The sequence below is a fragment of the Catharus ustulatus genome, chromosome 10 (genome assembly GCF_009819885.2).
Source record: "Catharus ustulatus isolate bCatUst1 chromosome 10, bCatUst1.pri.v2, whole genome shotgun sequence".
Lineage (NCBI taxonomy): Eukaryota > Metazoa > Chordata > Aves > Passeriformes > Turdidae > Catharus > Catharus ustulatus.
In genome coordinates, this window is record NC_046230.1 from 4,519,543 (window position 1) to 4,544,953 (window position 25,411).

Genomic DNA, 25,411 nt, shown 5'->3' on the forward strand with positions numbered 1-25,411 from the left:
AGCGAGAAGGGTTTGTGTATTATGGGCACTCCAAGCTCCAGCATGCTGGATACACAGATCACTGTTTTACTTTATTCCAGGAAAGCACAGGAAAGATGTTCTTCCCAATGCTCTCTGCAGCTGAGGAAGAAAATAAAACTGAGCACTCTCATTTGGTCACTAGAGTGGGAGAAGGGAGGGAGAGAGAGAGAGAGGAGGGGGAGAAGGAAGGCCCAGCCAGCTGCCTGATTCCAGCACTGCAATCCCATGACCCTTAACTGCATATTTAACAACGCTTGTCCCAGGCAAAGAGGAGAGGGAGGAAGGCTGGGAGAGCTCAGGCCACAGTGCTAATTCCTTTCCTGCACAAAGACAGTCTCTTGAGGACACAGGCCTGCCTCCTGTAACGTGATCTCATAGTCCAGGTGGGAGAGTTTCCTCCGAGGGAAGTTGGTGAGCAGTTCAAAGCGTTCGTTGGGGTATCCTTTGGACTGGACGTGTTTCACAAGAGCCTGGGGAGAAAGGAAGGCAAACCAGTGTCACAGAATTCAGAATGTAAAAAAATCCTGGGGACAAAGGAAGGTAAACCAGGATCATAGAATTCAGAATGTTAAAAAATCCTTTTTTCCTTTAAAAAGGAAGTTTGTAATCACAAAGAAAATTTTAGAATTTGGAATTTTTGCATAGAGTACAGACCCTCTGAAACATTTAATTTGGCCCACACATGGTATGATTAATCACAAAAACTAATTACCAGTGATCCCTTACCTGAATCTTTACACACAAAGTAAACTATACATAAAACTATAGATAACAGTGCATTAATGCAAGAAAGCTGAATTCCACACCACACATTCAAACCACAGCAAAACAGAAACTGAAAAAAAGCCTTAACCCAAAATAGAAGCCCTCTCATTTGTTTATCAGATATTGCCCTCACCCTAAAGCTAAAAGCCACCGAAGAAGCATTTTGGTGAGGTAGCACTGACCAAAATAAATGCAGAAATTTTATAAATTATTTTTTTCTTGCCTTCAAGAAGCAGGAAATTTTGGGGTTGTTTGATTTCAGATTTGTAAAAGATCTTTTCAATTCATTGGCTTCTCTGCCTACAGAAGCAAATAGATCGGGATACAGAGCACTGGGATGAGGGGCTCACATCCCAAGAAACAGGAAACACAGCACCTAAAGCAGACAGAGAGAGGCAGAGAAGTGGGGACTGGCAGAAGAGAAGAGGATAGAGCAACAGAGCAATATGGGGGCAGGAGAAGTTGTAGCTTTTATAAGAGAGGAGGAGAAGTTAATTTGTAAGGAATAAAACAAAATGGGGAAAAATCAGGGGGTCCCATCAATATTGCTCCCATTGCTTTGGGGTAAATCACAGCACTTTTCTGGCACAGCTGCACAGGGAAGCTGTGGCTTCTTTGGAATGTCCAAGGCCAGGCTGGACAGGGCTTGGAGCACCCTGGGCTAGTGGAAGTGTCACTGCCATGGCAGGGGTGGAATGGGATGGGCTTTAAGGCCACTTTCATCCTGAGCCACCCTGTGTGATGGAGGGGACCGAGGCACCCAACCTCCAGCCAAACTCAGCTTGAGAGGGCTCTGCACAAGCTCAGCTACAGCCCTGCCTTGAGCAGATGCAGCTGATCTCCAGCTGTTCAGCCTGGGCTTTTCCAGGGTTTGGTGGGTGCAGAACAGCCAGGCAAGCACCAGCATGGAAGTTCCTTCCAAATTCATCAAAACCCACATCCCTCTGGCATGAGGAGACTGCTGCCCCAACCTCCTCCTTTACCTGGACTGGTCTCCAAAGGCTTTGCAAATTCCTTTTGTTTCTGATAAGGAATGCAAAGAATGGGAAGATTTTCTTTTCAGGCAACAAAGATGATCAAAATTCCTTTACAAACCACTGAATTTAAATATTCAGGCAGGTTTCCTGCCCACATCCCTCCCTGTCCCTTCACAGGTCAGTCTTTCCTGCACACCTGAAACACTTGGCAAACCAGAGGTATTCAGGATGTGGAGGAAGGGCTGAGCTGCTGAACAGAATAAAGTCAACTTAATTTGCACACAATGAGCAACTGCTTCTATAAAAAGGCAGTGAGGAAGGCAGTGAGGCAGTGTTGCCTTTTTTTTTTTCCTTGAGGGGAAGAAAGGAGCATCACGGTAATACTGGAAGCATAAGCACCTCTTGGAAATAATGTGTGTAAAGAAGCCAGTGCTCCATCAATAACAACACAATGATTAAAAATAAAACATTTTTAATACCAGTCTTGGGGAGTATCATCAGTTAAAACTCCTGAAGTGCAATTATCTCCTTAAGCAATTTCTTTTGCTAGTCCTGGTCAGCTTTAAAATGGAAGCAACTAAAGGCTGAAAAAAAATCAGTATGGAAATGATGCTCACAAAGAAACACCTGAGACTCAATCTGGATCTGACTGAAAGGTTCCAGAAGATCACATGAGATGAGCACAAATGCTGCTTGTTCAGCTCTGCAACCAAAGATGTCTTTACCCACAAACCTTGACTCAGCTGAATTCCTCTGCTGACTCTAGAGCAGAAGGAAAATCATATGCTGAGATAAATTTCCTTTAACTTCCACAGTCCATAAAAGGAGCCAAACCAAAAGCCAGGATTATCAGGGATATTTCAGTATTACACTTTTGTACTGCCTAAATGAATTGCTTAAGTATTGAGAAGTGCTACATGTTTAATATTACATGCAAATTTACTTCACAAGCTGCATTCAAAAAGCAGTGAAGCTTTTTTTTCCTTTTCTTTTCAAGCAGGAGAGTCAAGGATGAGAACATGAGCTGAGGATACATTCCTAGAGCTGCTGGCTAGGTAACAGCCCTGTTTTCTGTAAGAGGCAGGATACTTTTCTCCCAAAATCCTTCTCATGAGGTGTGCTTTTGCCTTCCCTGTGACTCCAGCTGTTAGATTGATTACATTTAAATTAGCTCAACTGTCCACTGTGTCCTGAAAACTCATGGCAAACAGGAGCACAGTAATCTCTGTACACTCTGCTCCCAGGTAAGCACCTGCAAGATTTTGATGGAAATGCCATTCACATGGACTTCCCCAAGGTAAGGAGCCCAAAGCACAGCTGAGATGCACACCTGAGGCACAGTAATTTAATAATACTATAATAAATTTATTTTGGGAGAACTTTCTCCAAAGTCTGCTCCAACACCCACGTCCAGAAGGGAGGGTGGAAGTGTGATGGGAGAGAGGGAGAATGAGAATTAAGAGTTCTGCCTTTGATTTTACCATGGGAGCCAACTACTTTTAGAAAGAAAGCCCCAGAAATGAGAAAGCCGAGAGGATTTTATGGTAATTAACTATGCAAAAGCCATTTAGAGTCATTTTATAATGGAAATGAGCAGTGTGGGGATTGAGGAAGACACTGGAGTGCACAAAACCCAAGCTGCAGTGGAGACACAGAGCCAGTAGCTCTCAGAGAGGGATGACATGGGACACAGGGCAAGCACTCCCTAGATACACCTCTCCCACTGGATCCAATTTCAACAGTGTCACCCCAGGCACAGAAATTCTCCAGTTTCACCTTTCTTCTACTCAGACAAATATTCCCATTAACTCCACTCACCAGAAGTTTAGCTTGTTCAGGCAGTGAAACTTGTTCCCTCTTTCCATCTGGATACCTCAGCATCAGCTGTGCCTTTGGTCCTATACAAAGGAAGTTACCACAAGTTAACACCAGGACAGCTGAGCTGAGCTCCTGTGTAGATTTGAGGTGGGACAGCAGCTCAGCAGGGTGAGGGACTGGAGACAAACACAAGGTTCAGACTGTGGAGATAAATCTCAAAATACACCCATCAGGCTCAGGACTCTTCCAGAGCAGCAGTGACTGAGCCCAGCACGGGTGACCAGAGCACAGAGCACATGTGTTACACCAGAGAGGACTTTACTCCTGGGTAAGACACGAGCTCAGGCACCCAGAGGGCTCTGCAGGCTGGGGCACTGCTGTTCCCAAGCGGTGCTGCTGCTGAATCACTCACATGTCTGCTGGCAAGGAGGCAGGGATTTTTAAAAGAAGGGATGAAACCAGGCTTGGCAGCCTATGAACAGTTTCAGGAAAAAGAGCCACAACAAAAGCCATAAGAAATGGGCACTCACCATTGACGTCCAGGCCCCGGAACGCGCTCTCAGCCTTGTCAGGTGACTCCTCTGCCTCCACGCAGGGCACAACTCTGTGGTTTGATGCTGTCCCAGGCTCAGTCCTTGCAGAGGGCTCAGGCTGAGGCCTCCGGCTCTCCTCTTTTTTGTACCCCAAGTCCTTGTGTGGAGATTTCCTCAGCTTGGCTGGGATCTCTGACTCCTCCTCCTCCTCAGATCCACAAACAGAAATAAACTCTTCGCTTCCAGAAAAAAGCTCCGACTCCGACTCCTCGTCCGACCGGCTCTCCTGCTTGGCCTGGGAGGAATCAAAATGTGTCTCCTGCAGAGAGGCTCTGATGGCAGCTTCCAGCTGGCTGTCCTCACTGGCATCGATGAGACTCTCCTGTGGGATGCAGACAACACATACATCACAACTGCCTTCAAAGATCCACTGAAAACAAAAAGGACATCAGTGTTCCAGAAGGGAAGCTACTAAACCTGTCAGGAAGGCACAGCAGGGAAAGCCAAGCATGCTGTAATTACTTAATGGCTTCTCCCTGGAGTTCTGCACAGAGTAATCAATATTCCTTTCACACTCTGACTGCTAAATCCAATCCAAGTGCCAAAAGCACAAGCAGTGACCCCAGAAGGCATTTCCTGGCATGCTGTATTTCTGTATGCCCTGCACTAACTCCTGGAGTCTGCTGGGAAATCAGGAGAGCCTGATAAGCACAGGTGTCTTGGGTTGCAATGCAGGATGTGACCAGGGGTGTGTATTCTATCACCATCTGTTAAAAACCAGCTGGGGCAGTGTTCTTTATCTTTTCCACACCCCATCCTTCCTCCAGGGAGATCTCTCCTGTTAATGGCCATTGAGTGCCACTGCAGGACTGATAAAATGACATCATTCCATTTGGAGATAATCCAGCCAGGGGAGGAGCCAAGCATTTCTACCTAGATAAAAACTGAGATTTGGAACATCAGAGCAGCCTTTTCCACTGGATTCCAGAGGAAAACCAGACCTTTTCACATCATCAATGGATCTTTGGAGGAAAACTGCACCTTCTACAGGAGCACTGCTTCATCTGAATCACATGTGTCACTGCAGGAGGATGCAGCCACCATTTAATGGGATGGGGTGTCAGGTTGTGTTCTGACTCTGTCAGGGTTCTGTTGTTTTGTAGTACTGTATCTCTATTTTAATTTCCCTAGAAAAGAACTGTTATTCCTATTCCCATATCTTTGCCGGAGAGCCCCTTAATTCCACAATTATAATAATTTGGAGGGAGGGGGTTTACATTCTCCATGTCTTAGCAGACACTTGTCTTTCAAACCAAGACAGCAGGGCAGTGTTCCTGAGGAGCCTCCCACTTACTGAGCGGGCGCATTTCTGGGGAGGGCTGCTGGAGTGGCCGTCCAGCTGGCCGTGCTCGCTCAGGAACCCGGTCACTTGGTCCAAGAAAGAAGTCACATCTAACTGGTGCCACTCCACGAGCTTCTGGCCTAGGGAACAAACAGTGGAATCAAACAAAATTTCAGCAAAATGCTGTGGTTGAGTGGTCAAACACACCAACTCACTGCTGCAAGAGTTCCTGCTGGAGGAACTGCAGCTTCCCACAGACTACCACCTGATAATTATGGAGCTTCCTCCTTGCACTCCCTTGAAAAGGGACAGACATGGATACAGACACAGTTTATTTCCATTCTTTTCTTTTTTATCTATGGGAACATGAGCACAGAATGATGAATTGGGCCTTGAAATGAAGGAATTCCAAACCACTGAGTTTATGAAGAAGCATTTCTCCATTCTGGCCAAATTCATTCTAACCCTTGGCAAACAGCATTTGTTCCTAGAAGTGCTAAGAAGAGTATTCTAACTTCAGCTGCAACATTAAAAGAATGTATGTATTTTGGGTGGTTTAAGTCAGCTACAAAAAAGTCTCAGCTCTGATTACAGACACTGTCACTCCAGTTATTAGAAACAGGAGCCCAGACCAGCATTATATAACCAGACAGCTGCATTATATGATGATAAAAGAAGCTGCTGGATACAAAAGAAAAAGCAACAACTTTGAAAGAGCTGGAGGGAGAGGGAGAAGTTGATTGTTTGGGTAAAAGACAAGCAAAACAAAACAAAAACTTGAAGCCAAAATTAAGATTCAATTTAAAGTCTTTGCTGAGCCTCACAAAGCTGTGTGGGAGGAGCAGAAAGCAGATTCATGCAGCACTTACAAATATTGTAGTTATTCATCACATGATTTCAAGAAGCTTTTGAAAGACTTAAAAAAAAGAATTCAGAATTTTTCCACCAGATGGAACTATTTTCACTTTCTAAGCAAAATACTCGCTAAGCTTCAAATACACAAAATTTCTGCAAGTTTTGGGAGTTTTATTCCCTTAGTTCCTCTGGGAACACGCTGAGTCAGTCCTTCAGGTCTTGAAGAGATTCTTCACCCAAATGTAACACAAACTGCAGAGGGAGGTGTTCCAGCCTACAATGGGATAACTGCAGCTAAAGCAGCTGCCACTTGTCTTACCTGTCCTGGGATCCAGGATGGAGACATAAGGGAAGTCTGCTAGTTTGTAGAACTGGATGTACCGCTGTCCTTCCTCACTGTCATGGTACACCTACAAAACCAGGCAGATTAGTGGCTGGAGAGGGAACACAAACAAACTGCACCTTGAAAATGCACTGAGTTTTTCTCTCCCCTACAGCATAAACTGCAAATGGTACACACAGCTCTCAGTAACTCTGACAAGTTGTAACTAAACCTCTAGCTCTCCATGTATTAGAAGCTATGTGGTAACATCTTGATTGCACAAGTGAAAGGCAGTTTATGCCTTTATGCATATCCATGGATTACATCTCTATCCTAAACTACATACACACCTTCAGGTCTGCCAAGAGAATTCCATCTTTTCCAAAGAAACAATTTTTTTTTCCCACTGCCCCATCTACCAAGGCACCAAGTTACCCACACATCCATCCCCAGACAACTTCTGACCTGCCAAAAAATGAAGTGGTCCCTGATGATGTTCTTCACAGCCTCGTTGCTCCAGACGTCACGGTTGAGGCACTGGCAGGCAAAATCTTGCACGTTCTGAATGTTTATCATGAGCCACTTGTTCTGCATCTGACCACACTCCTTGGCCTGCAAGCAGAAGGAAAAGCTTGGTTAGATCAGGCTGAAGGGCCAGACAGCACCGATGGCAGCAATGATCAGAGATGGCTCCTACCACTGCCAGACCTTCCACCAAACCCTCTCACAGTGAGGAGGATGGACAGAGCTGGTGAAAAGGCACCCACAAAACAGAAGACAGGGTGAAGGATCTGCTTTAAATGAGCCTGGTTGAATTACAGAATCACATGGATGAACAGAGCTGCTGGATTTCAACAAGCCAAGCACAGGGTGGGAAAAGCAACTCGGACCGGGGACACACACGGCGGTGCTGAATAAAGGATTTATTCAGGGAAAAGTGTAGTCAGTCCCACTGTTCTGACAACAAAGACCTGCTCAATCTAAAGATAAACCCGTGGTAACCACCTAGTGAAGTAGGCTGCATAATTGACAGAGGACTTGCACTGATTCAACAGAACCCCTTCTCTGCGTCTTTTCTTTTTCTCTCCAAGTTCTGAGTTACTCTGTGACTGTCCAGCTGCCGAATTAGGCATCCTTTTCTGATGCTGCTTATCCAGACTGCAAGTGGGGAGGAAGGTGCAGGAAGAAATCTTACTGGTTTGAGTCACAAAGCTGGCACTGTCTGATTGCTTGGTTGCAAGTTAATGGTAGGAGTTTGATCAAGAATTAATTCTGATCGCTGAACTGCCATACCTGTTGAAAAAAAGAGGGCTGGATCAACAGCAGGAACGCTCTTACCACCTGGAAAGACTGGAGCTGGCAAAGGAACTCTCTTTGCTTTAAAAAAAAAATGTTTAAAAGTTATGCTCACCATCCTGCTGGTAATCTACTGTTAAGGAATTCAAAGGACAAGAAATTCAGGGGAATCAGGATGTCATGCAAGATTTTGCTGTTTGGGCACTATTTCGTTCCCCAAACCAAAGTTTTTACTTTTGAAATGAATTTTAGCCAGTGCAGTTTGGAACAGTGCCTGTCCAGTGTGTGACAGACCTGTGAACCCACCACACTTAGCTTCACCAAGGCAAGAATCTCAGCCTACAAAGTCAGCCTGGGTGGCCAAGTGCCCTGCAGAGGCAGCTTTGGTATTACAAAAAAGAAAAAAAATGAAGGTAAAAGCATGGAACAGGCCCACAAGGGGCCTCACACTAACTACTTACCACTAATTTACAGTGCCAGAATCCAGGTGAGAAAAGTGGGGAAGGTGACACCTAAGTAACTGGCAAGGGTCTTAAATATAATTGTCATGCTTTTATTTAAAGGACTTGTTTTGAGCTAACTGTGCATTTTGAGAATTAATTCTAAGAAATCAGTTTGAGATGAGGCTAGAGGTACTGCCCAAATTTAAAGGGAACAAGAATCCTTAGGTTATTTAAGTCAATTGGATTGCCTCAGTGCTGTATTCTCATGTAATCTGTTAAAAGAACAATCCCAAAAATGTGTAATTAGAAAGCTGGAAAGTGCATCTCACTCTTCTGCCCTCACTCTGTAGATCTTCTAATATCAATGAAAACCTCTGGTTCTACCTCTCCTCTGTCCAGCTGAGGGCCTTGGAAGGATGCAAGCAGGAAATTCCACAGAGAAAATTTGCAAAACTGAGTTTTCAGCTGCAGAACAGGCAGAGTTTTTGAAACTACTTTTAACTTCCTTCTAAAAGCAAGCTTTTAAAAGGAAACTGCTGCTATCTCATACACACAGCTCTTACACAGCTCCAGGGGTTCTTCTGATGGGGTGGAAGGACAAGAGTGTGAGGAGAAGAAACACTGTGGATTTGGAGATTATATTATATCAGGGTCATTTTGGTAAGTGACAAGGCAACTAGGGAAGGCTCAAGAGCTGGCTTGTGTATCCCAAAAGCTGGGATCTGATGGATTTAGACCCTCTGTTTCCAACACCAAGTTTCCCCCCCTCATTCCCCTCCTCTTTTGAGGTATAAAGGCCAGTGCCAGCACTTACAGAGCCCACAGACAGGGCAGTACAGGACAGATACTTGGAGAGCACAGCCAGTGGAGCCCAGATGCAAAAACCAACCCAAACCAATCCCATCTGTCCTAAGTGTGCCTTTACCCTTTCTGCCCAGTCACATATTTCATCATCACAACTTAGGGCAGCAAACCAGCAGTCAGTGAGACAGTCTGTGAGACAACTCCTGGTTCATGCTCAGTGCTGCATCTCCCTGTGTAACTCTGGCTCTTTCACTACTAAAAATAAGTTTTCCTCTCATTTGACTCCTCTGAACATGTATGGATCAAAAATGTTGGGGTGGTTCCTGCTGGCTCAGTTTTGTTGAAATGCAATCCTTTCAAGGCAGCAGAGAGAAGGAAGTGGAGCCAGCACCTTGTGACTCTCTGGACATGTGTGTGACTCAGTGTGGAAGATAACAGCTGACAGAGAGTCAGAGCAGGACATTATCAAACAAGAAATCTCCTGTTTGGGCCACACTTCTCCCTACCTGGGGCAGAGCAGGGATCCTTTCAGCACCCAGCCACTCCTGAGCCACAGCTGTACCTGCAGCTTGCTGACCCAAACCAGGCTACAAGCACCTTATGCACAGGTAATTGCTCCATTTGAATTCACTGACCAGATCAGCTTCCAAATTATTGCTGCTTTTTAAGTAGAAACAAAAACCCCCTCAGTCTCAGCTGTAAAGCAAGGAGCAGCTCAAAAAGGTTATTGTTAAATGGGGGAAAAAAATAATAATATAGACACACTTGAAACTCTGCAAGGTGACATTATCACTTCACTGAAACCCTACTGAGTATTAGGCACAGAACTGCACATACCAGAACCATCTCTGCCCACAACAAGAAGTGCAAACTAAGTCAATTTGCTGTGTTCCCACCAAATTCAATCATCTCACACATCACAGACATGCAGAGAGAATACCTGCTATTCTTGAAAGCAACCTGAGATGAGAACAAAACCACACTGTTCTCTATCAGACATGTTTGGTGTGCAATTTATTTATTCTACTTGAGTAACTTATTCCTAACAGATTCCACATTAATGGGAGAACTCTAGTTTAGTCAGTTATACACTGAACTTTGTAAGTACAGTGATCACAAGCTATTCTGCATGTGAAGCACAATGCTTTTTAATATGCAGCAGGTAAAAAACCCCCAAACAATGTCATTTCTGCCATGAGGTTAACCACATCTATTCCTATTTTAACTGAGTTAAAATGAAACAGCAACTTTTTGGACCTTACTGGTAACAAAGCTTCTTTGTAACTGAAGAAAAGTGTGGCTTCTTGGGAAAAACTAAGATAATTACATGTACTTACTATCAAAAACCAACCTTAAAGTACCCAAAGAGCAGCAGATAAGATACGTAAGACCAGATGTCACCACTGCTGCCAAGGAAGCTCTAAATTCTAAATGATTCTCTGATAAATGTACTCAATCCCAGCAGAGTGCTCCTGCACACCCTTCCAGAGGCTGGAACTTGCCACACACTAGCCTTGGAAAGAAAACCCCACTTAGATTGAAGCTTAACTGCAAGAGCATCACAATGACAGAATTTAGTCTTTGATACTCCAGAATGTGATGAGCATCTCTGATTTGTCATCTGGTTTGTATCATATGGCATTTATCTCAGCATGCAGAGAAGGGAGAAGCCAACAGCAGCTTGCTAGAGATGAATTTTGAGAGATTGTGGTCACTGAGGTCTGACACTGTCCCAGGCTGAAGCAGTAGAGCAGTTTGCAGTCAGAAAAGGTAAAATGCAAAGGGAAATGGTCACAGTGAGAAGGTGTGAAGGGTTATACTGCAATGAAGTTGAGGAGCATCACTGTGAAATGAAGGGATCCCACAGGACAAGGATCTGTGCAAGAACACACAAGGTGAGTGCCAGCACCAGAAGGTGTAGAGGACTTTAGAGCACAGCTACTGCACTGAACAGGGCAATGTGAGTATACACAAACCCCTTCCCCAGCCCACACCCATTTTTAAATTACCTTTCAAGACTGAATAAGGATGCAGAGACTTTAGGACAAACAAATCCATCCATCAGGTATTTCACTCTCTGACACTACTCTTGACAGTGACAGATGCCACAATCCACATTGCTGAAATCTTCACACATTTCCAGCAAGACCCAAGGAGAGACAAGCACCCACCTCAAACTCCACAGCAGAGCTGAGGGCACTGCTCCTGCAGCAGCAGGGCTTGTTATGTGAGTTCCCCTTTGGTGCCTTTAACCACACATCTGCTGCTTTCACCAACAGCTCTGGACCCCAGGCCCAGCAAGTACTGAACTGGAAGAGCTCACACACATCTTTTAAAGTAGATCACAAGGCAGGGACACCTGAGCACCAACTGCTTCAGGCTGCTCCTCTGCTCCAAATTCCTTCCCAAGGTGGACACTGCTGCTCTCTGCCAGCAGCATTTCACAGTTGGAATTCTGTTAGGAGGTTGTGGAGGGTACCCTCAGAACACAGCAATTAGTGACAACGCAACTGATCCTCGGTGATTGGGAGGCATAAAAAGAGAGATGAGGGTAATGGGATGAGAGCTGGAGACTCCATAAAGGCCCACAGTGTTTCACCAAAAGTTCTCTAGTGCTCTAGCACTTGTGCACAGCAGCAAGGCACATGTGAAAACAAGGTAAATTGTATTTCTGTTCAGTCAGTTGTGCAGACGTGTGCAGTCGCTTCTCCAACATTTGTATTGCACCATTTAATCATTATTTTGCATTCTCATGCAGTAAAAATAATGATCATCACCATCCTCAATCTCATCTATTCAAAGATCACCAGTAGTAACTGGAATTTCTCGAGAATATCTAGAAATTACAGACTCAACAATTAAAAATACCAATCTGCATGTTCTCTAACCATTGGTTAAGTCATTGATTCACATCATAACAATTTAGGAATAGATCCACATATGCCTACATGGTCAGGGAAGGTGACACCTGAGATTGTTTAAAGCTGACAGTGTCCTGTATCTCTGGGATACTTTCACCAAAAGTGAAAGACAACCACTGTGATTTTGTACAAGAGCAACACCTCCACTGAGGATGAAGCTGTGGCTTGATGGCAAAGCTGCATTTAAATTCAAACTTTTACTCACTCAGGTATCAGAAGTCACTCCACCTGAGCTTCTCAGCAGGGCTGTGCTGCAAACCACTCACTGAGAGAGGAGAGTCCTCCCTCACCTACCCAAAGCAATCTAACTCCAGCTTTTCCTGTATCCTCTACAGACACAGCTCAAGGGATGCACTTTTCCCATCCTGAGCAGCCTCCCTTGCTCACTGAAGTCTTTCACCACTTGTGATTTGCCACACTGAAACATAAAACAGCCTGGTCTGCATGGTCAGGAGTTGGACTCAATGATCTTCATGGGTCCATTCCAGGTGACACCATCATCACTCAAGTCCTTCAATACGTCACCAACATTCCCACACCAAATATCACTGCCCAGTCTTGTGCAGCCAAGGATCCATCCTGACACCCTCCCCAGCGAGGATCTGCAGCCAAACACGAGCTCTCACCGTTTCAAAGCTGCCTTTGTGCATCAGGTCGATGGGAGGTCTGAAGAGATCTGCCAGTGTTGTCAGCTTCTTGTCCACTGCCCCTCCGTTCCGGAGCTCCTGCTCCTGCCGGACTGCGCGGCCCCAAGAGGAAAGGGATTGCAATTAGACTAAACACACTCACAAGGGGCATTTATTATTACTGGCTAAATGCTCAAACACAGAACTTCTGGGGTGAAATTCTCTTAAGCTCCCAGGAGGTTTGGAGAGAACATCGTTAGGGCAGTTGGTGGTAGGAATGTGAGCACAAATCCCAGGATTTCTCTTATGGAGAGTCCCAGGGTTAGACCCCACTGAACAAGATTAGCTGCCTGAACCTCCCTGCCCCAGCTTTCTCATGTGCATTCACTTTTAAACAATGTTTAATAAACCTGAGGGGTCACATACCACTATTTGAAAACAAAGAAGCCAAAAAAAGCCGTGATTTGTCCCCAGTGACACTTTTAAACGAGAAACTGAACTAGATTGTAGTAATATAACTTTTAAAAGGAATATTTCTATTACAGTGTTTCCATTAGTTGACACTGTGAAGCAATTCCACAGAAAAGAAAAAAAACAAAGAGATTTAGTTTACATGGAGAAATCTCTCTGGATGTTCCTTTTAAAGCATATCAATTCCATCTCAAATAATACAGAACACATTTCCTACTCAGACATGACCAGGGACAATAAAGGTAAATCACAGCAGATACATGATGTATTTTATGGAATCAGATCAGTTGGAATGGGCAATAATTATCCCATGGCCAAAACTTTTCCAGTTTGGAAGGAGCTGTCAATGGGCCAAAGCACAAAAACCATGCTTGAGCAGACACACAGGGAATAAAGCATCCCTGTGGAGCAGCCCTTGGAGCCAGGAGATAATCTGGAATTTCACGGCCAGGGCTGCTTTTCCAGAGACAGCCAGACAGTGATGTCCACCTGCAAAGTTCTGCCAGAAAGCATGATAAAGTTTCACCATAAACCCTCACAGTGTATCTCTCACATATTGGACACCTCTAAATGTCTTAAGAGTGGAATCACAGAGTGCTTTGGTTTGGAAGGACCCTAAAGATCAGCCTGTTCCACTCCTCCTGCTATGGGCTGGAACACCTTCTGCTAGACCAGGCTGGAAGACAGTGAGAAAAAATGTAAGGGTATTGATTCTGTACATGGTGCATTTTCACTTAGAAAGCTGCCAGTGATTTCAATATTTGTTGTGCTCATTACTGGAAGAGGGGAAAGAAAGTAACTCTCAACGATTTCAGTTTGGCAGCCAAGCCCTAACTGTGTGGGAACATGGCCTATGGACCCCAGCAATCAGTGACAGGATGAGAAAACAGCCTCAGGTTGTCCCAGGGGAGGTTGAGATTGGATATTAGGGAAAATTCCTTCATGGGAAGGGTTGTCCAGCCCTGGCACAGCTGCCCAGAGCAATAGTGGAGTCACCTTCCCTAGGGGTTTAACAGATTTGTGAATGTGGCACTTGGGGACATGGGGTGGCCCTGGCAGTGCTGGGGGAGCAGTTAGACTCAGTCTCAGAAGACTTTTCCAGCTTTACTGATTCTGTGGTTCCACCTCAGGAATGCTCCAGCAGTATCAGCATGACAGCCATAACTCAGATGTGAAACACCTGGTGCTGTGCTGCCCCAGAATCACATTCTGTGACACTTCATGGATGAAGTAACTGCCAGTGCTTCGGCACCTGGAGGTTCTGTGCATGAACAGCCAAGGGCAAACAGCAATTAAAGCCATGAGAATTTGTGTGGGGCCAAGGAAGAAGCCTCAGGGCTACTCCAATGTAATTCCACTGCCTGGCCAAGAAATACCCAGTGGATGAATTTAATTTCTACTTGGGTGTTAGGATTCTTCCCTCTTTTCAGGTCCCTCTAGACCAGAAAAAGGGATTTTTTTGAGAGTTAGCAAGACCAAAGCAGACAGAATATACTGTGATAATCATAATTCTATGATTCTATACTTCTAACAATGCATGCTGCTACACAACTGGTGATTTAAAAATGTTTCAACAACTGAAAGCTGTCCTAGCCTACAACAGGAATGATTTCTCCATCTTATTTGCACTAAAAGCAATAGAATCAAATATCAGGCTTACTGATCTGTAGACACTTACTGGTCTCTGTCTGAAAATCCCGAAAGCCATCAAATATTGAGCGAGCAGGTCTGCGTCTTTTAGGAGCTTAAAAAAAAAAGGTAAAGAATTATTTGAAAAGTGTATTATCAAAATTAATATATATTAGCACTTTTCATCACACATGTAGGAAAACAGAATAGGAACCTGAAGCAGGGATGGTGTGGGAGTAGAGGGCATTGGGAAGGACTGGAGATGGATGGAAATAGGCAGAAGATAGTTTATAAATTCTGTTTCCTAGCACATCCTCCCTCCAGCAAACCTTAGCCCTGAAACAAAACATTTATCAACATTACAGAGAGGCTTAAAACCCCTTCTAATGGGTTCACCAGGACCCTTCAGCATGGAGTGGCAGGGCTCTCACAGCATCACCTCATCACAATTTCAGTCAAGATTTTACCCAAAGCCTTCGAGGGGGTGAAAAACTTCAAAAGATTCAACCCCATGAGAAAAGGAAGACATTTATGTTTTCCACAATGAATTTCTACTCTTTCCTAAACTCTTATCCTGATCCTGTCCCAACTTCTTCCAGTAGATGCAGCATTACTGTTTGCAGGGGAAACCTCCAGAAGGGATTATCTGCAGCTGGACAGGGATGGCAGCCCAGGCAGCTATCAGAAATAACACCCTCAAGTCCTACTGAAGTCCTAAGGTACAGCACAAACACTGCACTTGGAAGGAAAACAGAACTGCCTGCCATGATTATTCCAGCTACTTATCTCCTTTCCTACCAACTGAAAGACAGAACTTTCAAAGCCCAATTGCTACAAGACATAATAAACAATACACAAATTAAAGTAAGATAAATATAACCTATACCATCCAATGGAAATGATACAGACTACCATGGGGAAAAAAAGCAAGCTTGAACAAGGTACATGGTGGGGAATAACACCTCTCAACCCAGGGAATAAGATCTCCTTCACCCTGAGTGCTTAGGCATAACCCAACCTCAGAACAACTTAAACTCAGCTGGAATAGCACCTGAAGGAGCACTTCAGCAAAAGCAGCATGTCCCTGCCAGGTTCAGCTCCAGACAGGCAGCTGGAGAAGAGGCTCTCAGCAGCCCAGGAGCATCCTTTATACTGAATGATGGGATCCACATATGCAGCAGGGCACAAATTAACAGGGCCATCTCTTCAATTGGAAAAAAACCCTGAGCTTAAACAACCACCCCTACAAACAGAAACTGCCACCTCCCCTGCTGTAAGGCTAGAGCTGAGACCAATTATCTCTTCAGGTTCAGCTACTCTGTCAGGCTGCTGTGTGCCAGAAACACAAGTGGCATTGGTGGATCAGACAGTGCCAGGAGGGAATCACTGATCCAGGTCAGTGGATGGGCAGTGACAGTGTGACTGAGATCACTGTGTAACAGGTAGGTGTAAGGAGAGCAAGCATTAGGGTCAGCAGATCTGAATCCTAATAACCCACAGGAGACAACAGATCTTTGTCAAAAACTCTGTGGGGCCACAGGAAAAAGTTGCAGAGAGTTCCTCTGTCTTTAGAGAGGCATCAGCAGGGCATCCTTCTCTGGATGCACATTTCCTGCTGCAGAACTGCCCTCTGCTGCTGCTGAACACCCCACTTCCAAAGGCCAGGGATGGGAAGTGCAAGGATTAGACAAACACAGTGTGTGTTTTCATGCCACTGCATCTTATGGTTGAGACCTCTGAAGCCCATCTTCACTGCAGATGACAAGGTGGCCTTTCAGCAGCAAGGGGAATGCCATGAAATTATATCAATGAAGCTCACAGAAGTGCAAAAGCACTTCAAGGAAAGCAGATACTGTGTATGTCATTCCCTTTTTGCCCAAATGCAAATTAAGTGTTTGCTTCAAATTTATGCATCTCACATCAGTATGTAGAAGTTAAGTTAGTCCATTTCAGTGATTCATATTCTATCTAAGGAATAAATATTTTCTCATGGGACTGGGACTGAAGCATATTAAAGAAGTCTAAATTTTACAGCTCCCAAAACAGACAGGGAAAAAACTGCTACAAGGACTGAAACCAGAAAATATAACATTGTTATCTGTGCAAGTACAGCAAAAAGGCAAGTGGTGTGCACCTGCACTGCCTGGCTTTGTGTGCTGTCCTCTGAAGCACCCCTCAGTTTGTTCATCCTGGCTAAACACCTCTCTGATGCTGACAAACAGAACAAAATCAGTTCTGGGGTAAACCTGACGCTTGGAACCTTTGTCCTTTCCAACACAGGAAATCAATGATAGAAAAGATCATTTCCCACGGGTGTGAGAGCACTGCAGTGATGAGCACTTGCAGGGCCTTCCTCAGTGAAAAGGGCAAAGCTCTCAATCCCTCTGGCATGGCAAAGGCCAGCCCAGAAATGACCTGGTCCACATGAGAAGGACAGAGACAAGGAAAGTAGCAGCTTAAAGAGCAAATTAAATTCCTGCATGAGAAATGGAGAAGGGTATGAGCAATCAGACAGTTCAGCCCTTCTCCCTGATCTGTCATCCCTCAAAGCAGGCATTTGTCCTCTTCATTTCCCCTCATCAGCCAAGGCTCCATCTTCCATCCCAGCACCTCAAACATTTCCACAGCATTCCCCACAGCTCTGGGTCTCCAGAATGCAGATGTATACTTAATTAAGTTAATTGGCTGTCACCTCACAAAGTCTCAGGAAATGAGATGTAGCAAATCAGTACCCCTGGGAATAAAGCATCTCTCACATGTGAGGTTTTCAATACTACTGGTGTTATTTCTTCATATTCAACAAGTTTTGATTTTCTTTTGTTACTTAGCTCACCTCAAGGTAAAGAAACAAACAGAAACAAACCAAGAACACAAACCTACCTCCAAACAAGGGTTCAGGCTCTACTAAGATTTCCTGCTTTTGAGGAATTGGAGCTCGTACTTCATCTCTGGCAAAGGAGAAGAAACAAAAAAAAAATATCAGAGAGATGATAATTCCAAGTACTGTACAAACCACATCTCATGCTCCAAGGCTCCTGCAGCTTGAACCAGCTGAAGATGCTGCTGTACCACAACACAGAATGCAGAGGTTTGTGATTAAGTGGGAGCTCAAGGGAGCATCTGTTCCCAGTCATGGCACTGCTGCTGGACCTGGTACCCTGTGCGCTGAGAGCTGGCATAGACCACCTTTGATAAAAGATTATGCAAACCCCTGAGTGATTTGATCCCAGGCTTTGTCAATTTACTATTTAAATATTTTTTGTTCTTGAATAATTTTGTTAGAACTTGGAAGTTCCTAAAAACTTAGCAGAAGATGTTAAATAATCCACTTGCCATCCTACTTTCCTTGCTAACTACATTAAAAAAAATTATCTTCCTTATTATCAGCTTTTGTATGTCAGAAGACCTTTTGCTTCCACCTGAAAGTCCCACCTCTCCCTTTACCAGAGGAAGGACAACAAGGTCAGGATGGCCATTTCCCCCCATTTCTGAAGCAGTTCTTGGCTTACATATCTGGGCTCCCTCACATGCCAACAGCTCAGCCAGTTACATTTGCAGACACTTACAGGTAACCCAGAACTACAATTTGGAGAAGAAAGGAAATCACAAAGAAAGCACAAGCATCTCTGTGACAGCTGTGTGGTCACTTGGCCCACGGATCTATGGAGAAGGATTCATCCACTGCTACATCCTGTCTGTGAACTCCCTCTTCCCTCAGATTCCAAGGCGTGAAGTGTGCACTTCTCATGCAGGTTTCAAAAAGTAACTTGGATGTCAGCAGGATGCACTAACCTTGTTCTTAACCTCCCCATCTTTGATTGCTCTCTGCAGCTAGTTACTCTCCATTTGAACATTTACTGTTCTCTCCTCCTAGGAGGAGCACTGAACTGATCAGCACCTGGAGGGTGTTCAGTATAAAAATGGAAGTATTCCAAGGAAAATCTGAAGTCAATGATGTGCCAGAAGTTGTCTAGAAATAAGAACACTAACCTATATACCTATTTTAACTTTGTTAAAGGTTCAAGTAGGAAGGCATTCACATCAGCTAAAAAGGTTAGCACTAAAAGAATCTTTTGAATTTGCACATGTGCTTCAGATGTATGAGGGGCAAGGATTTTCTTCTATCAATAGTTAGCTGTCTTTTTCCTGGAGTGGAAGATTTTCATAAGGACAAAAGTCTGGCTTACATTTAATTAACCATACTTAGAGAATGTGATTTATACTGCTCAAGCTATTCCCTTTATCTCAAGCAGTCACATTAACAGGCAGCACAGACTCTCTGCCATGCTTAAGCAGAAATTCTCTCCCCTTTGCAGGCATCTGACGTGTAAGAGACTGCAGAAGGTGTTGAAGTTGCTGACTCCTCTGCATACTGGTGTACAAGGCCTGGCCTTTCCAGTGCCAAACTGGATTAAACCACAATAAAACCCTCACAAGTCAGACTCTTCTCCCAGGTAATAACAGACAAAATAACCTCAAGCTGTGCCAGGGAAGTTTCATGTTAGATATTGTGGCAAATTTCTTCACAGAAAGGGTTGTAAAGCACTGGTACAGTGGCAGAGTCACAATCCCTGGAGGTGTTCAATAAATACGTGGATGTGGCACTTGGGGACACGGGTTAGTGGTGAACGTGGTGATGGTGTTGGGTTGATGGCTGGACTTGATGGTCTTAGAGGTCTTTTCCAACTTTAAATTCTATGAATCTATGAAATGGGAATAAGGTGGCTTCATTTATTAGAACCAAACCAAGAGAACCCTCTAAATGACAAATTAAAAAGCAAGATTGCTGAAGCATTTAAAAATAAGACTCTGTTATTACTGGATCCCTACTTTAATGACTTGGGCTTTGTTTGTAAAAAAAACAGTAGGTGAAAGCTACAGAAACCTTCTGAAGTGCAAAAGACTCACTTCTGGTCTACAAACCAGAACAGCACTGGAGCAATCAACTGAACAAGATCAAAGCAGGGTGGAATGCTGTGGTGAAAAGTGACAATCTGCTGTGCTTTGCAGTGTGACATTTGTGGGACAGGCTGGCTGGAACAGCCGTGTTTCCAGTGTTATAAATACATTATGGTATTGGTTTTTCACAAGTATTAGGGTGGATATTATTTATGTGGTGTTGAAATGGTTTTTAAGGTACAGTTTTCTTTAGGAGAGACACAGGCTGATAAAGTGTCTTTGTAGTAAGTGAACTCCCTGCTTGATTGGGTTATCCAACCCAATAAAGACACCAACTACTGATACACCAGTTACCAGCACTGACTGTAAAAATCAAAGACCACAGCCCAAATTAAGACTAATAAAAAAATAAATTAAAACCACAGGCAAAAACCATGCATGCTCTAAAAAGCCAAACTCAAGGAGTGGCCATGTAAAACAGTTCTTGGAATATGGAAAATAGTTTATAGAAAAGTTTGAAAATATATGATGGGTCTATGAATATGTAACAGGCTGATAGATTTAAGAGGTGCCTCCAAAACAGCAGGTGTACTCTTGGGTGAATGCCAAGCACCAGCCATTATAACATATTGCTTTGTTGTTTGTCTCTTATTGTCTTTATGAAACTTTCACAAATCTGGTTTGTGACAGCAGTACGTACTCAGGGTGCGGGCGGACAGCAGACACCGCTGCAGAGCTGGTGCTGGGCTCCTCTGCAATCCCTCCTCCATCCAGGAACATGGTGACAGCCATCTCCAGGTTGTTGTTGCATGCTTCAAGCATGTGCTTCCCCACGCTTTCACTGGCACCTGCAATGGCAAAGGGAAATCAGCATTCTGACTGGAAGTGCCCAGAACAGCTTTCTTTCTCAAAGCATTAATAATTAGGAAGAACAGTTCATCAGCTCCATTTATCCCTGAAGCACAACTGTGAAAGGAGACAAACATACACAGCTCAGGGGGAAGGGAATGCTTGCAGTCAGGACTGCCAGGCTTCTTCTTGCCAGAAACAGAAAACCTGGTGGAAACTATCTGAGGGGTTTTAGCATGAGCTGGATGTTTCTGATCTAGAGGTCACACATTTTCCTGGTACATGGACCTGTTGGAATGAGTCCAGAGGAGACCACAAAGGTGCTGAGAGGGCTGGAGCCCCTCTGCTGTGCAGCCAGGCTAGGAGAGCACCTAGAGAAGAGAAGGACACAGGGAGAGCTGAGAGCCCCTTCCAGTGCCTAAAGGGGCTCCAGGAGAGCTGGAGAGGGACTGGGGACAAGGGATGGAGGGACAGGACACAGGGAATGGCTGCACAGAGGGCAGGGTTAGATAGGATATTGAGAAGAAATTCTACCCTGTGAGGGTGGTGAGGCCCTGGTACAGTTGCCCAGAGAAGCTGTGGCTGTCCCATCCCTGGCAGTGTCCAAGGCCAGACCTGGAGCAGCCTGGGACAATGGAAGGTGTCCCTGCCCATCACAGCAGGAAGAACAAGATGAGCTTTAAGGTCCCTTCCAAGCCAAAGCATTCCAAAATTCTGTGAATTTTCCAAACAAAAGCAGGCACATACAAAGAAAAATGAAAACCTGACTTAACATTTTAACAGGAAGAATATCAAATCAGCTGCTAAAGTTTTTTTTTTATCCACTTGTAACAGACATTTAGAGATGGAAGAAAAGACACTCTGATTTACTGATTCTGCTGAAAGGCAAAATCAAACCAGCAGAAGCTCAGCTTATATAAGAAGTCGAAAAAAAGCAGCCAAGAGGGAGAAAGTAATACTTGTCTATAGAGTTCTTTGTATAATGACTAACATTTATTCAAATCACAGAATCATGGAACGGTTTGGGTTGGAAGGTTAAAGCTCATTCAGTTCTACACCCTGCCATGGGCAAGGTCAAATTCCACTACCCCAGGTTGCTTCAGGCTGTGTCCAGGCTGGCTTTGAACACCTAAAGTGTATCTAATCCTGGTTTTGATGTTACTGCTCAGGATGAAGACACAGTTCCTAACACCACCTGTAAGTCTTTCCTCAGAGGATAAGTCTCTCCCTCCCAACTTCTCCTCAAAAACCATCCCATCAGCAGAAGCTCCCTCAGGAGTTCTCCTGCAACCCAATTCTTCACAGCACCTTCTCCATAGGTGGTGGACTGCCAAAGAGCTCATTTTCCTTTAGAAATGAAAGGTAGAGAGGAAGAGTGGTAAAATGCAGCTGAACCAGACTGGGAGCAGCTTTGGGATCTGCAGTAATTCTTCCTAAGTTCACATCAAGTCACCAAAAGGACAAAAACACTCTGACCAAAACTAGGCTCACAGACAACATCACTCTGGGCAAAACATATTCAGACGTTTCTCAGATTTTCTGGGACAGCCTCAAGAACCTCTGGTTTGAACACAGAATACAGTTTGAAACTGTGGAGACCAATCAGTTCTAAATAAACTGCACATCAAACCACACAGAAAGCCAAACTGACTGAGGGAACTGGTTTCCCAAAACACCCAACCTGCCACAACAAGCACGCTGAGATGACAGGCAGCTGTATTTTAAGCTGAACTTTAGCACAGCTAAAGAAAGTGCAAAATAAAAACTAGTGACATCCCCCCCCCAAAAAAATCAGGCTCTTCACTCAAAGTGTTTTTTTGCATTTTTGGCACTTGTCAGTGTTAACTGTAGCAATGAAAGCACACCTGTGAGTGTGGAACACACACCCCACTCTACACCTCACTGCAGAGTCATGCAAAGCCATTCATTTGCAAGAACTGGAAGAAAAATTATAATTCAACCCTGTGCTATTATTTAAAGAGATACTGATAGAACAAGTGCTTCCACTGATTCCTTATCATTCCTGAGGAAAGTGCCAGCATATCAAAGCTTTCAGTCCTTGTGCTGGAAAACAGAAAATTCTAAATATTTGTTACATTTCAAAGCAAATTTCAAAGATATCCCATCATTTCCTTGGGGAAGAATGATGGCTTGGGAGGCTCCCTAGAACAGTGGCTGGACAGAGCTAAAGGAATAAAGCAGGTTTTTATTAAAAGGACTTCAAAGGATTCTCCTTGGGCAGTACAAGAGCCTGGCCATGGCTACACCCAAGATGGACCCCAGGCCAGGAGTTTTCACACTTTTATAAGTTTGGGTTAATTTGGGTTAATTGCCCAATTCCAGCTCCAGGTTCTGCAGTCCCACCCTCCCAGATTCTCTCCTCAATTCCCTGTTTGCACTTTTTGGGGCTGAGGCTGCAGTGGTGTCCTTGGTTCTGGGGCTGGAAAAGGATTGTTCTGTGTGCCTGAGCTGTGAGGAGAGCTTGTAACACTTTATATGAAGTTCAGAGTTATATCCTAATGCAGTACAGAGTCTGGAAAATATGAAAGCTAAAACTTAAGGCATCATGACACACAGCAGTTACATTCTCTTAGCAGTACTTTCCTGGATGAGAGCACCAAAGAAACACCATCCTGCCACCAGGATCAAAGAAAAGCATGAAGAACTATTTCTCCTCAAACCTCCTGCTGGAGAGTTCCCTCAGCCTTTTCCCCACAGACAGGGGTGATTGCATACACTTAACAACTCTGAGGTGGAAAAGCCACAAACACAAAGCACTGAGGTGTGAGCACCTGTCACACCACACCAGCATCGGACAGACAACCTCCACACACCTCGAGATGCAACCTTAAATTCTGTTAAAGGTAAAAACAAAACTTCCAAACTCCACTTAACAGCGCATGGGTGAAGCCCAGCAGGCTATTTCTTTCTTGTTTTTGAAAGCATAGAAGGGTTGTCTATGTTGAGCATAAAACGTGTGTCTAAACATAGAAGGTGTCAGGAGGAAGAAACCAGCTCTGCCTGTTGTGGTTCAGGTTTTAGCAAATATCTCACACACAGGCACACAGTATTGAAAATATAATTGTTTTAAGTGTAAGAAAATGTAATTGCTGTAAGGGTTTGCTCTATAAAAATACTTTAGCAATAGCTGAGAGATCAATAATTTCCCTGCTTGCATCCTGTTGAGGATTTGAGTGTATCCAAGTACAGGGACTTGAAACGGAGCCGGTCTGCAAAACCGAATTAGAGCAGTTTCACTTCTCTTTGGCTGTTTAGTTGACACATCTTATTAAACACTCCCGCAGCATCTGACAGGCAAAGCCATCAGCCAGCGGTAACTACGGCAGAGCAGATTAAACACAAAGTGGGTCAAGAGCTCCAAGTACACAACCTGAAGCAGGAGCTGTCACCTGACGCGAACTTCCACGGAAAAGCGACCTGCTCTCTCTCTCCGTTCGCGAACTCCAGCGGGCTCACCTGCTCTCTCCGTTTGCCAACTCAAGTTGCCGCAAGTCGCCCGCAATACAGGATATTTCTGCTTTTCCGGGGCTCGGCTCCCGGCTCCCTCCCGGCCGTCAGTCGCCCGCAGGAGCGGGAAGCGGCTCCCGGGGCGGAGCGCGGGCGGGAGGGAGGGGAAGAGGCAGGGAGGGAGCAGGACACGCACCCGCGCCACCGGGACACCCGAGAGGAGCCTCCGAGGCGCCGCTCAAAGGGAGGCGAGCTCTCCGCCGCGCAGGGAGCGGGGCCGGGCCAGCCCCGCCGCGTTGGGCGGCCCCGGGGCGCGCCCGCACACAGGCCCTGGCACCGCCGGCGCCCCGCGGGAGGCGCTCCGGGGGCAGGGGCAGCGCGCCCGGAACCGCTCCGCCTCGGCCCGCGCCTCCCGCTCCCGGCCCGCCGGCAGCGGAGGCCGGGTGGGACCCTCCCGCGGAAGCCCGGCGGCCTCGGCGCGCCCCGCACCCACCGGTGATGGCGGTGAACTGCTGGACCAGCGCCCTCAGCGCCGCGGCGCCCGCCGAGCCCCCGGGCGCCGCCATCTTGCCGCCGCCGCCGCACCACAACACACGCGCCGCCGGCCGGCGCGCACTGCGCATGCGCGGGTCCCGCCCGCGCGCGCGACCCTTCCCCCGCCCGCCACCGCGAGGGGCGGGATCCCGTTGCCGTGGTAACAAGTCCCGCCCCTCCGACCGCGCGGGAGGCGGGAGTTGCCGTGGCAACGCCCCCCTTCCCCTCTCCCTCACGCCTCAGCGGCTTTCCCTGGGAATGCCCCGGGAATTCCCGAGCCGTTAGAAAGAGCACGGGCCTTAGAGGCGGGACCGGCATTCTCGGGACAAGCACCCGGAGTTCCCAGGCGGATTCACCCCGGCACAGAGGCCAGCGAGGGGCTGGGCAGGCCTCGGGTCGAGTGCGGAGCAGATCCGGGTGCTGTGACCGGAGACACTCAGGAGTAACCCAGGAATAACCCTGATCACCGGCACAGGCCAGGCTGATCTGGTGAAGGACCTGGGGGTTCTAACAGGCAAGAAGCTGTCCCCGAGCCGGCAGCGTTTCCTGGGCTCCAGAAGGGCCAGTGGGATCTGGAAAGAGCAGTGCCAGCAGGTCAGGGAGTGACCCTGTCCCTGTCCAGCCCTGTGAGGCACAGCTGCAGTGCTGTGTCCAGCTCTGGGCTCCTCAGGAGACACAGGGAGCTGCTGGAGCGGGTCTGGGGGAACCTGCGAGATGCTGAAGGGTCTGGAGCATCTCTGTGCCCAGGAAAGGCTGAGGGAGCTGGGGCTGTTCGGCCTGGAGAGGAGCCCCAGCTGAGAGGGGCCCTCAGCCCCGGGTGTGCCTGGGTATCCCTGGG

At 45.9% G+C, this 25,411-nt stretch overlaps 1 protein-coding gene across 2 annotated transcripts; it reads right to left on the bottom strand.

The window, feature by feature from the left end:
* Positions 1-58: 58 nt before the first annotated feature.
* On the bottom strand, positions 59-24,616 carry LOC117000958 (UBX domain-containing protein 7). 2 transcript variants are annotated; one of them, XM_033069079.1, is made up of 11 exons: positions 24,533-24,616; positions 20,423-20,570; positions 17,704-17,771; positions 14,873-14,938; positions 12,724-12,836; positions 7,099-7,245; positions 6,631-6,721; positions 5,469-5,596; positions 4,112-4,496; positions 3,582-3,661; positions 59-491 (listed from the first exon to the last, which is right to left on the bottom strand). In XM_033069079.1, the coding sequence occupies exons 1-11, from the start codon at positions 24,603-24,605 to the stop codon at positions 330-332; spliced, it is 1,461 nt and encodes a 486-aa protein (XP_032924970.1). In that variant the 5' UTR covers positions 24,606-24,616; the 3' UTR covers positions 59-329. The 2 variants fall into 2 exon arrangements, with proteins under 2 accessions (XP_032924970.1, XP_032924971.1); XM_033069080.1 differs by lacking the exon at positions 24,533-24,616 and adding an exon at positions 24,049-24,143.
* Between the last annotated feature and the right edge of the window lie 795 nt (positions 24,617-25,411).